The 17,640-nt window shown below is 35.2% G+C and overlaps 1 protein-coding gene across 1 annotated transcript in view; it reads right to left on the reverse strand.

Annotated features, from left to right (window-relative positions):
- The window catches only part of LOC123551010 (outer dense fiber protein 3-like), a 41,121-nt gene that overhangs the window by 15,421 nt on the left and 8,060 nt on the right, over positions 1 to 17,640 (reverse strand). The window contains exon 2 of the mRNA XM_045339604.2: positions 6,509 to 6,577. Within this exon, the coding sequence (XP_045195539.1) occupies positions 6,509 to 6,577 (69 nt within the window). The remainder of the gene's footprint in view (positions 1 to 6,508; positions 6,578 to 17,640) is intronic.

Below are 17,640 nucleotides of genomic sequence, written 5' to 3' on the forward strand. Positions count from 1 at the left end.
CATGTTGTACTACAGAAAAGTGGTCTCGATTTTTCCCTACGTCTAGTAATGAAAAAGTTACAATATAAGCTATTTAAAGTAACAAAAAGGGAAGTAATTCTAAAGAAGGGAACTGCGCATGACACTTCGTCTCATGATGGTGTATAATTGTGCCAAGTTACATCACAATCCCTCTATGCATGAAGAAGAAATGCTTCGGACAGTCATTCTTGTATCTGACCTTTGGCCTCTTAGTGTGACCTTGACCTTAGACCTAGGGACCTGGTTCTTGCGCATGACACTCCGTCTTGTGGTGGTGAACATTTGTGCCAAGTTATATCAAAATCCCTCCATGCATGAAGAAGAAATGCTCCGGACAAAGTTTTCATTCTTGTATCCTTTGACCTCTAAGTGTGACCTTGACCTTAGACCTAGGGACCTGGTTCTTGCGCATGACACTTTGTCTCATGATGATGAACAATTGTGCCAACTTTCATCAAAATCCCTCTATGCATGAAGAAGATATGCTCCGGACAAAGTTTTCATTCTTGTATCCTTTGACCTCTAAGTGTGACCTTGACCTTAGACCTAGGGACCTGGTTCTTGCGCATGACACTCCGTCTCATGATGATAAACAATTGTGCCAACTTTCATCAAAATTCCTCTATGCATGAAGAAGATATGCTCCGGACAAAGTCATACTTGAATTTGACATTTGACCTCTAAGTGTGACCTTGACCTTAGACCTAGGGACCTGGTTCTTGCGCATGACACTCCGTCTCATGATGGTGAACAACTGTGCCAAGTTTCATCAAAATCCCTCCATGCATATAGAAGATATGCTCCGGACAAGGTCTGTGGACGCCGCCCGCCCATCCGCCCGCCAGGGGCGTTCCCATAATACGTCCCGTTTTTCAAACGGGCGTATAAAAATGGCTGTGTCTCTCTTACCATGCCGTTTCAATTTAATGAGATGAAAATGTGAAATTACCCTGCAGCGCGCTTGTGTTTATTGAGTGAGTGCAAACGAGCGAAATTACAGTTCATTACAATAATGGATTTTGTGATTAGTTAATATGAATTGTATGAATATTTCATGGGGATTTAAATCATTATGGCCTGATTGGCGTTTGTTCCGATAACTGCAAAATTCCGCTCTATATTATTGTTGGCGTATCTCTTCAATCTATCTGTGTTTATTGTCGGCGATTTTATCGGCTTAACTCGTTTTACAATATTTTAATTCCAACTTGAACAATTAATGCCTCATTAGTATTACTGGCCTTAGTTTATTTGAGGTGAACGGAATGAAAATGATTATTGATTTAATACAAATATTATTCAGTACAAAGGAAAATGGCAAAAGGACCAGGACAAATACCAAAAAAATGGGATGATATATGTGCATACATATATACGACAATCAATACCTTTCTAATTTGAAAAGGATGCAATATCTCACATGGTGGGAGGGAAAGGGTGAGGGGACGGGATGGGTGGAGCAGTCTTTGTGATTAAAATCGCTGCGTAGTCTTACTCAGACAGTAGTTTTCATTTGAATGCATGGGCAACGTCATAATATTTGCTCCCTACATGCGAGGAGCATCCTAACTGTAAATTTAATGTTTATGTTTTATCTTCAGAAACGTAAATCTGTAACATACAGCATTTACTCTGACGGAAAGTGGAATGACAATCCCTGAAAGAGATGAAATATTCATTCTCAAAAAAATGCTCGATTTGGGTCCTTCATTCGCATAAAAGACTTCTTCTCGGTTGATTTGCTATCAATGTCCTTTATCAATTAATCATTAATTTACTGTACAGAACTGCTCTTTTTGTCGAGAACATAATCACCCCTAGGTACACTGGTTACACGATGAAATGATTTCTGACGAGCCTCGGTAACGGATTTCTAAGCAATGTGTCAAGGATTTCAGGTTGACTTCTGAGTTATTTACCGTCATTGGAAACGAAACAGGCTTGCATTTCACAGAAATGATACGTCTGTTCAATACTTAACTGATTTCTGAAAATATAGTGTTATTTTGCCTCAATTAAGAGAAAGTCATTGAATATATAATGTAAATATCAAAATAAACATAATGTCACATTGTTTCTTCAATGTCACATTTAACTATGTCACGGATTGCTGTCTAAATATGGTTTAGAAATATGAATAATTTAGAAATTTCTTTTATTTAAAATACGTCTGTAATACTGGAAACAGACATTTCATGATTTATCAGTTATTGAAAGCATCTCGGTTAACAACAACATGCCGTTCACGTTCATAAGTATTAAAAGTAGTCAAAACTACAAAAACTTTTTAAAACAAGTCACTTTATTTTTAACCAACGTTTCGGCTACATTAGCCTTCTTCAGGGTTCAAAATAAACATAACAAAGGAAGCGACGTCAACGTGAAACGATGTCGATGACGACAACGTCAAAATTAGACAAAGAGTTTGGCGTAAAAATCATAAACAGGATCATAGTATGATACATAAATACTGGTGAAAAAATGCAGTATAAGTGCAATGATTAAGGAAAGGCACCAGTAAAAACTGATTATGGAATACATACACAGTAATAATATATACGTATATATTGTGTAATGTTCACGTTTATACACAACTCCAATTATTTTGGAATTGCAAATGGTGCATCGCTTTGATATATTACAGAATAATTCCCGGGAGTATGTTACATTTTCTCTTCTCGCAAATGTTTTCTATCTGGACAGTTTAAGTTGACAGATTTTGTTTCTGGTTTCAAATCAATATGTAACTGAATCTGTTACTTTATCTGAAACTTTCAAACCGCCTAAGAATCGGATGGTGCGCAGAACTCCGTTGCCGAGGCTCGTCAGAAAACATTATTTCATGTGACCGACATCCGTACGCGTGATAATGTCTTGTAACGGTTTATGGTCTTCATAGCGTGAAACCTTATAATAAATTATAAAATTCATCATAAATCATGATTTCAATTAATGAAAAATTCTAACACGATCCGCAGCAACTGCTATATAAACATATAGCGAAATCGCCTATACATGAATCTACGATAAAATATGGTTGGCTGTTACATTTCACCCCCCTATGATTGTAACATAAGAGCTTCTACTTTAGTTCCATTACATACGAATTATTTCAGGGCCAAACGGTTGAAAACAGCATTTCAAAAACATAAATATAATAAAAACTCATACTGACCTATGTGTAGGTCCGTAAAACACACTCTGATTTCTACGAGCGAATTCAATTAGCTTAATTATGATTCAGCGGTGACGTCATAAATGTATGACATAAAGTATGACGTCATAATGATGTGACGTCATATAAATGTTAATCTCGTCACTCGTATTAAATACAGGCTCAGCTCGCTTATTTTGATGATTCTGTTCATAATTAGTTTGCGAGCTGTTAGATTACTAAATTATATATACTTCTCAAAATTCTGATAAAAAATAAACAAATATATATACGTTCCATTGGCTATGCAACACTTTCTAACCATAGGGGGTAAATTGTAACAGCATATGACCCGAATGACGTATTACGCTGAAAATGTAGTATTCTACTGTAAAATGCGAATTATTTGCATTGTTAGAATCGAAATAATAAATATGTTCCAATAATGTTATCAATTAATAAAACATGGGCAGTCGTTTGGATGCGAATAATTAAATCACTCGTGCTGCGCACTCGTGATTTAATTATTACGCATCCAAACTCCTGCCCATATTTTATTAACTGATAAAATATAGGAACAGATTTATTATTTCTTAAGTAAATCATTTATCTGCAATCAATAGATCATGCATAATGCACCATTCTCATATATTCTACATTGTCATGTCGTATAATAATTGCCAGTTCTACTGCTCAACTACGCTAAGGTGGTAAAAAGACAGGCTATCTGTTTCCTACTTGTAATATCCATTTTGGTATATTTATTTTTTTAATTTTCAGATATAATTTTAATGCAGCTTGAAAATGAATCACTGAATCAAGTTTGTTAACTCAAGCAAACAGGAACTATTTAATTGTAAACTGACACAAGTCATTTTTTTTCTTCGCTGAGAAAGTGGGCAGACATACAGTAATCGTAATAGGGTGTTATCAATTACATCTGTGTTTTGTAATGCAAAGAAACCAAATGCCTTTTGTCTGTCTTGGCTCTAACGTCACTTTTCAACAGTATTTCAGTAATGGGGAGGGCAGTTAACCTAACCAGTTTTCCTGGATTCTGAACCAGTACAAACCTGTTCTCCGCAAGTAACTGAAAACTTCCCCACATGAATCAAAGGTGGATGACCGGAATGATATCAGACTCATTGTATTTTATCAAATCGTCACGGAGAATATACGCCCCGCCCGTGGATCGAATTCACGACCTCGTGATTCGTAGATCTGCGCTCTCCCTATTGAGCTTTGCAGACGGGTTTACTAACTGAAACTTCCATTATATGTAATCTTAATCGAATAAAATGTAATGTAATCGTAATCAGTAAATAACTTTTCGATCTGTAAAAAGTGACATTTTAAAATATTGTACAGCCTTTAACGAAGGTTTATGCCATAAAAATGTTGGCTTTACGTGACAATGTCCCTACTTGTATGCAGGTACAAAAGAACAGAAAGACTTGGAATATGAGAACAGTCAAATTTTCTTTAATCACAAAAGTTGCACGTTGGACCCAATACTTGTTGTATTTGTGTCATATTTAAAATATGTATCAGTAACGTGGGTTTAAGTGTAGTTCTATTTTATATGGGATAATAGCGATACCACCTCAATCATCATTCAATATTTTATTTCAAAAGGAAAAGATGACATGAGGAATAGTATTTATTTATCTTTAACAAAATGTTTATCTGCTACGTAATGTAATACTGAACTGATATATTATTAGCTATAGAAAATAAAAAAGCCGCCCATTACACTCATTCAATTGAGGTACCGAAACAATAATGCTAAACAAACTACTACACTATCAAAATCTTTCAAATATTTATCTACTTTTATGACAATACTGTTACGTAAAAGGATCAATGTATACGGTGTTAACGATATGAAAGTTTTTGTTTTGTTTTGTTTCGTTGGATTCAACGTCACACCGAAACAATTATATGTTATATGGGGACTTTCCATATATTTTTTCATCAAAGGCGGACACCTGGGAAGAACCACTAACCTTCCGTAAGCCAGCTGGATGTCTGCTTGTCGTGAAATTATAAACTTGGCTATTTGTGGTTAAAATGGTTCAACTGTTTTGCATGGCATGTAAGTAGAGTTCTCAGACACTCCAAACTGAAAATCACTGAGAAACCTCTGACGTTGGACAAACTACATTATTCTAGCTCACATCTTGTCAAATGAATGTCCCTTTTAAATCTTTTTATGATACGAGTTTTATGTAAGCTGGTTTACTTCAAATGCTTTAAAAGTTTTCGGAATTGCAAAAATGATTGCACAGAGACAGTCTCCATAAATTCCGCTAAAAAAAGTATGCTAGTGGTGTGGTAATATTCTAAAATAATCGAGCGCATGTGAAAACTCTTGTTTTACTTGTTACATACTTAATGTTATTACACAAACTGCCGGTCCATATTTGTGCTATACGACCGGTGTGTATCCAAAACGTGTTTACTGGGCATCTAAATTCAAACATTTAAAAAAGTGAAAATTTCAGATGTCGTGTAATCAAAGACTTATTCAATGGTTTATAGTTCAACAGTAAAAACTATATTGGTCCTCGGTTCTTTGGACATCGGGCAATGGTTTTAACTATTGACTGGCAGCCATCCATTCAATCAGCGTATACTATTTGTAAGTTAGAGATTATAAATTTTGTTTAGTTTTAAAACGCGTCAAGGGATTATATTTGGCAGTAGTAATTATTAATTTAAAACATATGAATGAAATATTTATACTAACAGTTGGCAGTCAGGTCGTTTTTACAATAAAGTGTTAAACTGTCAAAATCGCGTGTGGTAATTATGAAAAACATAAATGCAACACTTCAGCATTTTTTTTTTCGCACAAGAAAACAATTTATGTTTAATATATGAATATAGTTATGATAGCATTAAAACCGTGAACTCATGTTTAGTTTGGTACTGCTCTTTCTTTCATAAAGTTTCGCATTTTCCACAATAAAGTTGTTAGCTCTAGGTTTTTGCTTTCTATGTTCCCGGTTACAAGCAGGCTTGAGGAGGAGGGAGGGAGAGAGGCTAATTTTAAACCGAAAGGACTGGTTAAAACATTGGGTAGGTCCTCCATCGATTTAAGAACTACTCAATAACATTTAGACAATCATTTTATGGTGTTGTTGCCACTGTTGTTGGTGCTGATGTTGATGTCGTTGATATAACATTGTTATAGATTCATATTTCTATATAAAAAAAAACAGTGATATCAAATATAAAAATACCGCCACGATGTATGAAAATTCGATTTTTCAAACATAAAATGTTTTCTTTCTTAAACAGGAAAATGATAGTTATAAAACTTATACGAACCCCTGATTCTGGCTTGAATGGGGATCTGTCCTGGGTCCCCTGGTTTCTCCCATTTCTGTCCCTCGGATCCTGTCATTGTAATAGAAGAAAGCTGTCACTCAAATAATCCAATTATAAACGAATAAGACAATTTTAGATAAGAAATAAACCGTTCACAATCTATTGTAATCCAATTCAAATCCGTCTTTTCCTATAAATTAAGATTTTTTGGTCCTTTTTTCTAGAAGATAAACATAAGAGTTGTATATTTTCCCTGGAAAAAATGTATAGTCTTATTGTAAGTGAATAATACTTTTTTATGCAATTACTTTTCCAGTCATGTTGAAGATGGATATTTTAATTTCAGAATTTTAGAGACATTCGATGCGCGTCCTTTCCTTTTTTGCGTGTCTTGTCCGCATTAATCCTTTTTTGTGTTTTATTGTTCTTGCCTGTGTTTTATGTGTTTATACGACTGGTATCTAAGGAACACGGTGCGATGCGCCGCTCTGAACTTTCACTAAACGAAATGAATAAATGATGGATACCTTAAATGTTTTATAGCTTTTGAATTAGCCCGCATTGATTCACAGTATAGAATTCCACTATCCCAGTTTGTCACGCGCATTTTAGCAAATACCCTATACGTTAACAATAAGAAAATGCCAAGTAAGATTTCAATGCCAAAAAAACATAAACCGTCGTATACATCGTTGAATAGATACACAGGAGTACTGGCTAAACAAATTGTAAAAAGTTTATCTCAGTATTTTCATAGAAAGAACACTGATCAAATATTAAAACTGTAATAATTCAGTTTTCGAAAACATGAAAATTGTTAGATTAATCTGATTACAAATTACAGCTCAAATATTAATCTTGTATGAAAGTTTGCTATGTAGGATATGCGATTAAAATTAGATTTTGTTTAAAGTTATTAACCGATATATAAAATGTTCTAAAAAACATTAATCTGTTACTGAACTATTATTAACTAAACAGAATATTAAATTGATCTGTTTCATGATAAAAGAGAGAAAGATAATGATCACGGTTGTTTTGTCGATGATAATTATGATGATGATGACGACGACGATGATGATAATGATGACGACGACGGCGACGACGATGATGATAATGATGATGATGATGATAATGTAATGATGATGATGAGAGTTATGCTGATTATATTGACTGATGATGATGATGATGATGATGATGATAAATGGTATTAATCATAATCGTGATAATGATAATGGTTATGCTGGTTCTGTTGACTAATGATGGTGATGATAGTGGTTGTGTTGGTGATGATGACATGATGATGACCTATCGAAGCGCTAATGGTGACGATAATAGAGCTGATGATGAAGATGATGATGCTGATGGTGACGGTGATAGAGCTGATGGTAAAGATGATAATGCTGATGGTGACGGGGATGGAGCTGATGATGAAGAAGATGATGATGTCGAAATTGACGAAGATATCAACGGTAATAATGGTGACGTCACACCTTTGCTGTCCTATCTTGCTATATTGTACATTAAGTCCTACACCAGAATCGTGCATGCCGGTGTATAAATACATTTTGTTTCCGCTTAGACTAGCATATTGTATTTGTTCTATATTGAACAAACTTGAAGTAAGGTGATGTATGATTTATGTTTGAAATGAACTGAAAATGTATCAGGAAAGCCATTCATTTTTTTTTTCTCCTTTGTTTTCATCGATCTCGACTAATATTATCTAAATGTAGCTCTTAATGCCCGTGAACAGCGTATATTTTGATAAGGTTTCTACATGGAAGAAAGGAAAGACACCACTATGCTTTCACTCTTGGGCCTATGAGGTTAAGCTCCGCGCGATATTACCAGATTATTGGCAATCAATGAATATGTAAGTAGAATGTAATATAACAGCGTTTCACTTTCCTTACACAAGGCATGTATAGCCAACCAACACAGAAACTAAACAGAGCACAATTATTCCGCCATTGGTCTTTAAAGAACGGTTTATGTCACTGATAAAATATTGTACGAATTCAACAATTCAAACTTGTCATTAAATTATTTTCAAGTAGTTTTTAATTCGTTACCGCGCAATTGGATTAAACATGATCATGTAAGATTTTCTTGTCAATGTAATTAGCTATTTTGTGGTACTGAAAGTAGTCGTTCCTGTGTGTGTCTGGCTTAATCTCTTGCCCCCTCCTGCATGGTCGCAAACACATTATTTACATTTAAATGAAAAGGAAACGGCATTTTTACACCTGAATCGTTGTTCACATATTGCGTGCTTATGAACTCCCGAAATTTATTTACTATAAGTATGCAAGTAGGTTCGTTTCCATATGAATTGATCCATCAGAGAGAGTAAACGTATATTAACTTGCGAGTTGTTATGTTAGGCTCTTGGTTGTTGTTGCTAGGCGCTGTCGCCGTTGCGGTGCAGGTTCGATCTTGGCTATTGCTAAAATAAATTATATTTTATGGTACATGTCTGTGTATTAGGATTTTGGATTTAGGCAAAACTAACAATACAATGTAACAGCAGTAGCAGTAGCAGCAGCAGCGGCAGCGGCAGCGGCAGTGGCAGTGGCAGTGGCAGCGGCAGTAGCAGTAGCAGTAGCAGCAGCAGTAGCAGCAGCAGCAGCATCGCCAGAAGTGGTTTAAGTTGTAGTAGCAGAAGCAGCAACATTAGTAGTAGTAGTAGCAGTAGTAGCAGCAGCAGCGGCATCGGCAGTAGTAGTACCAGTAGTTGTAGCAGCAGCAACAGCAGAAGTACCACTAGCAGTAGTCGCAGCAGCAGTAGTTATAGCAGCGGTAGCAGAAGTATAAGTAGATGACCATAAGAAGATTTATGCTTGGTGAGATTTATACGGTCTCACGACACTTCATTAGGTTTCCTACTAGTTAATTTTTATCAAACTTCGAGCTGCCTCCCTTGTAATATTCTATTTAGAAAACATAACAAGGTCCCACATCTTTAGCAAAATATAAGCGAACAGAACGCACAACTAGGTTTGGTACCAATCACCCGTGTGCATCAGGCCAGGATGGAAGGACAGGCGTCTGATGCTAAACTATAATAATTATTTTTGCCTCTCAGGATGATGATTATGATGATGATGATGAAGATTCCAATACGTTGCAACACTAAAAGCACGAAAGGAATCAGTGAAAAATGTGATTTTCTTGTAAATACAGTTTTCGGACAAACACAAAACTAATGTGAAAGTGTGGAGAATATGATTTTATTCTTCACAAGTATGTGAAAACTGTGACCTTGGAAATAAATGGCCCTGCAGACCTTCTAAACCAAATATGAAGTACTTCGTGAAATACTGCTTTCAAAATATATCATGGGAGAGCAATCTGCATGATTACCGCCATAAGAACATTGGGTTTACCGCACATTACACCGATAAACTTAAAGGAAAATTTTTATTTGACAATAAACTTAATAATTTTTAGTCACAGTTATACCCGTTTATGACAGTTACGCTTTCACGGTAATTTCTTACGTCTCAACCTTAAGAACCGATGTCAAACTGATATCAATGTTCCCATAAAAACATGATAGAGAACACTGTATCGGACATAGGGACTTCTGGCAAATCATCGAAGAATCATTTAGCGCGATTCATGGATTTGTCATAAAATCCCATTGTAGTTTACGCAGCGTTTATTTGGTCTTTTCGCCTTTTGTGTCCTTGTTTATGTATTTTTGTGTATATGTTTATCATATACATCGATGTAAGACTTCGGATTTGAGAAGACCTCGCTTTTTGTATATAACGCAAAAAATATCTTTGTCAGTTAATTACATGATGTATACACTTGTACATTTTGTATTACACTGTAAGATCCTGTAAGCACAAGAAAAACAAGAAGTATCTTTACAAGATACACGGCCGCAACACTTTAAGCTACGAAACGTGCATGCACTCTGCGCTTTTATATACGATCGGGTATTTATAAAGCAAAACAAAGTAAAATTTTCATGTTTTTTTTATGTAGAAAATATTTTACAGAACACATATTTTACATCATAATTATATTAATCATAATCTACAGAAATAATGTATATCTATTAACTATTTATGTCCCTGTAATCTAGGAAACATTGATAAAAATAAGCCTAAAAGGAGGGACAGAAAAGTGTGGGGGGTGACGACGGAAAATGACCATTTTTGAAATCGTCAAGGGATACGAAATGACAAAAATGGGGACGAGTTGACTGGGGGACGAGTTGACAGTAAATCGTTTATAGGAGATCACTCCGTATCAGAGTGCCACAGGGGATTCAGGTTTATGACATTTTACAAGCTATTTCCACAGGGTTTGAAGTAAGATTTTTCTGAAGATTATTCACTTGCTCAAGACGGCCCCAATCATTGTTAAGGAAATATTTTAAAAAAAAAAAGATTATGGACCTTGAAGCAATGCACATGTCAAAATCCTCATAAACACCTTTCTAATGCCTAATTGTCACTGGGGCAAAAACAAATTCAAAATGACTTTTTGGCATTTTTTTCTGAGAAGACTTTATAACTGTAATATATTTAAGTGTATAATATGGCTCATGGACCCATACTGTGTCCTAGGTACGTTACTGCCACCTGTGCCTTTTATCAGGTAAGATGTGGATATGTACACAGCATATGCACAAAACCGTTGTGTTACTTATGTCGTGTTTATCTAGCAAAGCAAATCACTTGTGTCATAAATTAAAAAGTTTTCTGTTGCATGTGTGACTCTATCGAGTTCAAGTGCAGTATTCCCTTTCATTAGCTTCAGAGCTTTGATCTTATGACGTCTCTTTTCGTTTCAAAGACATACTTGGGTTACTATACTTATGGGCACCAAACATGGGGGGGGGGGGGGGGGGACATTTATACTTTGTAAGCCCGATTTCTATTGGTTACTTTGCAAAACGTAATATTTGGTCTCTAATTTTTGTTTTATTGATACTATGAAGCTGGAATCCAGGTTGGTCATAGTTTCGGAACGTTCGGAGTTGTAGGTGTGTTCATGTTGTTTTCTCACTAAATTCCTTACGTAATACCGGCTCGCTGAGGCGAGCCGGCAAAAGCCCCGAGTATGCGATAGTATTTTATTTATTAGGTAATATGGCGGCTTTCAACTTTACATGGTGGAGGAAAAGACTCCAAGTGTTCCTCCGTACCTAGTTTGGACCACCGATCTTTCAATAGTTACACTGATCGCTAGCTATACTGATAGCTATCTCAATTCCTAAAGCCAGATTTATAATTAACAGCTTAAACGCGGAAGTCCAATTCCTGAAATGTTATATTGTGTATTTCATGATTTTCTGAATAAAAATATGTTTAAACTAAGTCATAGGAAAAATTACCTGTTTTCTAACTAAGGGATGTAAAAGCCGGTATAATTATTCTACTTTATCGAAAATGCAAAGCAGCATTGTAATCATAATTATAAAAACATTTTAATCAGCTAAAATCAAAACATTATTCCTATCAGTCATTAAGGTGGAGTGCGACCTTTAAATTTTTTTTAGATAGATCTATGAAAAATTAACAGAAGAGAATTGAGGATATTTCTGATTTATTCCAGTTTTCAGTTTGGCTCTTATTTAAGCCACATTTGTTTGGTGCGCTGTCAAACTTGGCCACTTACGGCACTTTTTGGGCGTTATTTCTTGGCGTCATTTTCATTGTTTCTGTACGGTTTTCAGCATATCCCTGTTTTAGCTGGAAGCGGACGCGAATGAAATTTATATATTTTTAAAAGATTTAAAATTTCCTTTCCTGTGATATAAATTTCGCGAATGATTTATGACGTACCTTAAGATTATGACGCATTAAAGCGTCAGACTTATATAAAACGTAACGTAGAGTTTAGCTGGAAAATTGTCCGTTTTTCAAGAATAACATTTTTTCTTGTCGAGGAATTTTGTTTAAATTTCAATCATAAATGCGCAAATATATTTACTTGCGTTTGATTAACAAAAAATTGTACGTCACCGAATTCGTTTTTTCAGTACCACCGATTTTGTTTCCCCACCCCCGAGCTTAAATGCGACGTTATTTGGTGGTATTTTTAAAATTGCGCTAAAATCTCGGCCGATTTCGGAAAACTTGTACTATGGAAGATGTTGTCGACATTCTATCGTAAAAATATACGTTCAATGAAAGCATATTCTGAAACATAAGAAATAACACATATACAGTAAATAGAATAATAGTAGAAAAAAATAGCCCCGGCTGGTTTTGAGTTGCGAACTTTTGGTTTTTGCTTCAATTATAATAATTTTTATTAGCATTCGATTTTGATACGTAATTTTAATGGAATTACTTCTATTAAAACATCATTAAAAGTTTGTATTATCTTCATTGTTGGTATTTAATGTGAATATGTGTTATAATGGACTCGTGCATGTTACCTTTTCAAAATTTTCTAAAGGACAGCGAGACCGTACATCCATGGAAGATATCAATGTAAAATATCATAACCGTGCGCTTTAGATGTCGGATTGTTGTTGTATGTAGGAAAGGTAAAGAATTACCCACAAGTTAAAGTTTTACTGTTAACGGAATTTGTCTACTTATTCTTTTTTAGTTTAAAGAAATACTCTATATTTTTCATCACTGATTTTCTGATTGTAGATCGGGCTCGATTGCTGACTTGATATAATGTTTCTTCCTTTGCATATTAGAAAGAAAACTTAAAAGAGAAAATCATTAAACAGTACCGACTTTGTTGTATTCAAGTTTTTGCAGGAGACATATCATGCTCACTGTGATGTCGAAATGGATATGCACTCTTTAAAGTGTAACAAGCGGCAAGGTTTGATCGAAAAGCAATACTCAACTATTCCGAGTTACAGTAGAAGATGTGTTCACAAATAATGTCGCAGAGAATCGCGATTGACACTCAGTTAGAAATTTGCAGAATCGCGGACCGCGACACTACGATGGTGAAGCACAACAGTTGATTCCGAAGAGTAGTTCAACAGTCACCATCGTACTGTCGTTGTTTTCGCCATTGTACTGTCGCGTTTAGCCATCATACCATCGTACCTTCGGGCTTCCCATTTACAGGGAGTAGGCGCTGGCCCTAACAGAACACCGTAAATCCCACGATTAAATCGAATTCTTATAAAGTTGAAAATCATTTTTTCTTCATATGATGCGCTTTCTGACAGGAGTAATTTAATCATAATCACACATTAAACTCGAATGCTAACTAAGTTAATTATAATAAATTATAAAAAAAAACACGAAAGTTCACAGCTCATACATAGCCGGGACTTCATTTTTCTATTATAATTCGAATTGTTATTTTCTTATATTTCAGTATATGCTAACATTAAACGTATAACTTAACGAAATTATGTCGACAATAAGCTCCTTAGTACAAATTTTCCGAAATCGTCCGAAACTATCGGCGTAACTTTAAAATACCACCAAATACTTCAATTTTCATATATAATTCGATTTACTGTATATGTGATGTTTTTTTTTTTTATATATCAGTATATGCCTTAATTGAACGTATATTTTTACGATAAAGTTTCGAAAACTGGTTCTAAGTTTTCCGAAATCGTCCGAAACTTTAGTGTAACTTTAAAAATACTACCAAATAACGTCGCATTTCAGCTCGGGGTTGGGGAAACAAAATCGATGGTACTGAAAAAACGAATTCGGTGACATACAATTTTTTGTTAATCAAACGCAAGTAAATACATTTGCGCATTTATGATTGAAATTTAAACAAAATTCCTCGACACGAAAAAATGTTATTCTCGAAAAACGGACAATTTTCCAGCTAAACTCTACGTTACGTTTTGTATAAGTCTGACGCTTTAATGCGTCATAATCTTAAGGTACGTCATAGATCATTCACGAAATTTATATCACAGGAAAGGAAATTTTAAATCTTTTAAAAATATATAAATTTCATTTGCGTCCGCTTCCAGCTAAAACAGGGATATGCTGAAAACCGTACAGAAACAATGAAAATGACGCCAAGAAATAACGCCCGAAAAGTGCCGTTAGTGGTCAAGTTTGACAGCGCACCAAACAAATGTGGCTTAAACAAAAGCCAAACGGTAAACTGGAATAAATTAGAAATATCCTCAATTTTCTTCCGTTAATTTTTCATAGATCTATCTAAAAAAAAATTAAAGGTCGCACTCCACCTTAAAGTTCCGTCGAAGTTCAACAAAATTTCGCTCGTTATACAACTGGTACGGTCTGAAAGTGCGCTCAGAATTGGGTGCGCCATAAAAATATTACGAAAGAGCCGATAGTTCTAATTCCATCTCATGATAGAAATCTACTAATTTCGTTATGATAATAGCTATAATAGGAGAAGTTCGGAATGACGTTCTTCAGAAATATAATTATGTTAAAATAGAAACAAAAAGCTATAGAGTAACGAAAATAATTGAAAATATGTATGTCAGAAACATTACGCATTAAATATCTCTCTGAACGAATTATTTTTCTAATTTTGTCTTGTATAACACTTTATTGGTTAAAATAATTTGTCAACATTAATAAAAGTACACTGGTAATGACGAAAGTAGGGACATTATCTTCTATATGAGTAGGAAAGAATAAAATTGAGTGCGAGGAAAGAGAGAAAATTTGCTTACGACTGAATCTTTTGCTCTGATTTAGACTTTTCCAAACTATAGTTTGCATTCTGATTCAGTTATTACCGACTCAGTGGATCTGTACCTTGAAGTTCAGTGGTGCCATAGTTTTCGTACCTTTTTACCTGCTGTCATGCTGACAGATTTCCCCCGGTTTGCATTAGCTAATCTAGTTCAGACAATTAAACAACAAGATGTGCTTGCACTGGTCGCAAAGGCAGAATCACTTGCCGGCTGTAGACGCCAATAGTCAATTTTGACGTATACCGAAATGGTCATACGAGAACACATTTACCTATACGTATAAAGATACAAAAAATGCTGCATTTGAATTGATATCAATGCCACCTTTTTAGCCAAATTATGAATTATGAAGAATGGGACAACAAACAGACAAAAGAGGTCAAACATGATTTAGATTTTGAATCAAATGAAAATAGAGAGTTGATAAACGAAATTGAAACGCTCAGGTATAGCGAAAAATCTACTTTGAGAAGGTCAGTCTAGCAACAGATGTACGAAACTAAATCAAAGACAAATATCGTTTGACCTAAGTCCCTATTGAGTTCAACGCAATATCTGTGAATCCATTCTAATTGCATATCAATCGCACTAGCGGTCCTTGGATGATTTGCAAGAAGGTCCAGTGTCGTTTATATTCGTCAAAACGCACAAAGTAGAATTCAGACATTAGCACTTAACATTCTTACACCCTCTGGCTAGGTACACTAATAAATATAAGTGATTTATTTTCCATGAGTATCAGAAAATCGAAAAAATAATTTCAGGATATCCATTTTTAACATCTAAAAGAACAGTCATAAAGACCCGCTCCCGCTAAATTGTAATTTACCTTAAAATAAAATGCAGTTGCTGACTTTTATTATAAGTATCCTTATATTCAGGAAGAAATAAAGTCGTTTCGATTCAGTTTAGATCTCTACCGCCAAAAAAAGAGAGCTTAATTAAACCATGCCATTCTTTTCTTTTTCGCGAATAAAGTCAGATCGCGCATGCAGTCTCGCGGAAAGGGCCACTCTTGATACTATTTATTACACCAATGTTGTTTTTACGAGATGAAACCTTGCAAAAGTAAACTACAGATTGTACGTAACATAGTATGCAAAACCTAAGTTTCTCGACTTCCATAATAATAATATTTAGGAACATTAGCAATAATCGCGTTAAGGTGGTGTTTGAAACTAAATAGCAATTCAGCTTCCTGAGTAGGTCATGGCAATTCATTGAAATGACGTACAGCTAAAGGAAGAAATGAGTTTTGATAAAGCGTTGTGCGTACCCGTGGAACTTGTATGTCGTCCGCATTGCGGAGACTGTAATTAGATCTTTCTTCTACGAGTGGCGGAACTAAAGATGACAAGTATTCTGGTGTAAGACCTTGTTTCATTTTATAAAAAAGAATTAATTTGTGTTTACTTCTGCTATCTTTCAATGTGTCCCAGCCCACTTCTTTCATAAACTTCTGGATAGAAACTAATTTGGTAGTACCTGTCACGATGAAGGCGACTTCATATTGAATGTTTTCTAGTTCATCGGACTCTTCAGTTGTACAGTTATCAAAAAGGACGTCAGCATATTCGAGTATTGGTCTTATAAAACTAGTATACATTGTTTCTAATGATTTCCGGGCTAAAATGAATTTGAGTTTCCGCAATATTTTTAACCTATTGTAAGCTTTGGATTTAATATATTCAATATATTAGTTCCATCGGTTCCTGAACGATTTGGTTCTGCATTATGATTGGTGGATGGGGGAATTGTTGTATTTTTTTAAAGAGAAGCCATTCTGTTTTCTTTGGGTTAAATTTAACTAACCATCTGGCAGCTCACTCTGAGATTTTCGAAAGATCAACATTGAGTGTATTTGCCGCTTTTTGTTTATCTTCAACAATTACATAGAGACTTGTGTCATCAGCAAATATACGTATATTAGCTCCGATGTCATGCACGATGTCATTAATGTACACCAAGAAAAGTAAAGGGCCTAGAATAGACCCATGAGGCACATCACCATTAATAGAATTCCAGTCAGATTTAGCACCACATATTTCCACACGCTGCCTACGATTGGAAAGGTTAAACGAGAACCAAGAGGTGAGACGACCAGAAATTCCAAATAATTTAAGTTTATGGGGAAGTCCAGTATGCCAGACACGATCGAATGCTTTACTGATATTATAGAAGACGGCCCTAATCTCTTTGCCGGAGTCAATTGCAAGAGTGAATGCATTGTAAAGATAAACCAGTTGATTGACTGTGGAATCGCTTGGCTCAAAACCAGGTTGTAAAGGAGTAAGAAGATGATTATCTTGAAGATAGTTGAAAACATGTTTAAATACGATTCTATCAAAGACCTCACCGACTGTACTAAGAAGAGAGATTGGTCTGTAGTAAGTAACAAGAGATGGATCTCCAGATTTGAAAAGTGGTGTAACGTTTGCTTCCTTCCATCCTTCTGGAAAAGTGCAACAAGTAAGTGAGTGGTTAA

The sequence above is a fragment of the Mercenaria mercenaria genome, chromosome 4 (assembly GCF_021730395.1).
Source record: "Mercenaria mercenaria strain notata chromosome 4, MADL_Memer_1, whole genome shotgun sequence".
Classification (NCBI taxonomy): Eukaryota; Metazoa; Mollusca; class Bivalvia; order Venerida; family Veneridae; genus Mercenaria; species Mercenaria mercenaria.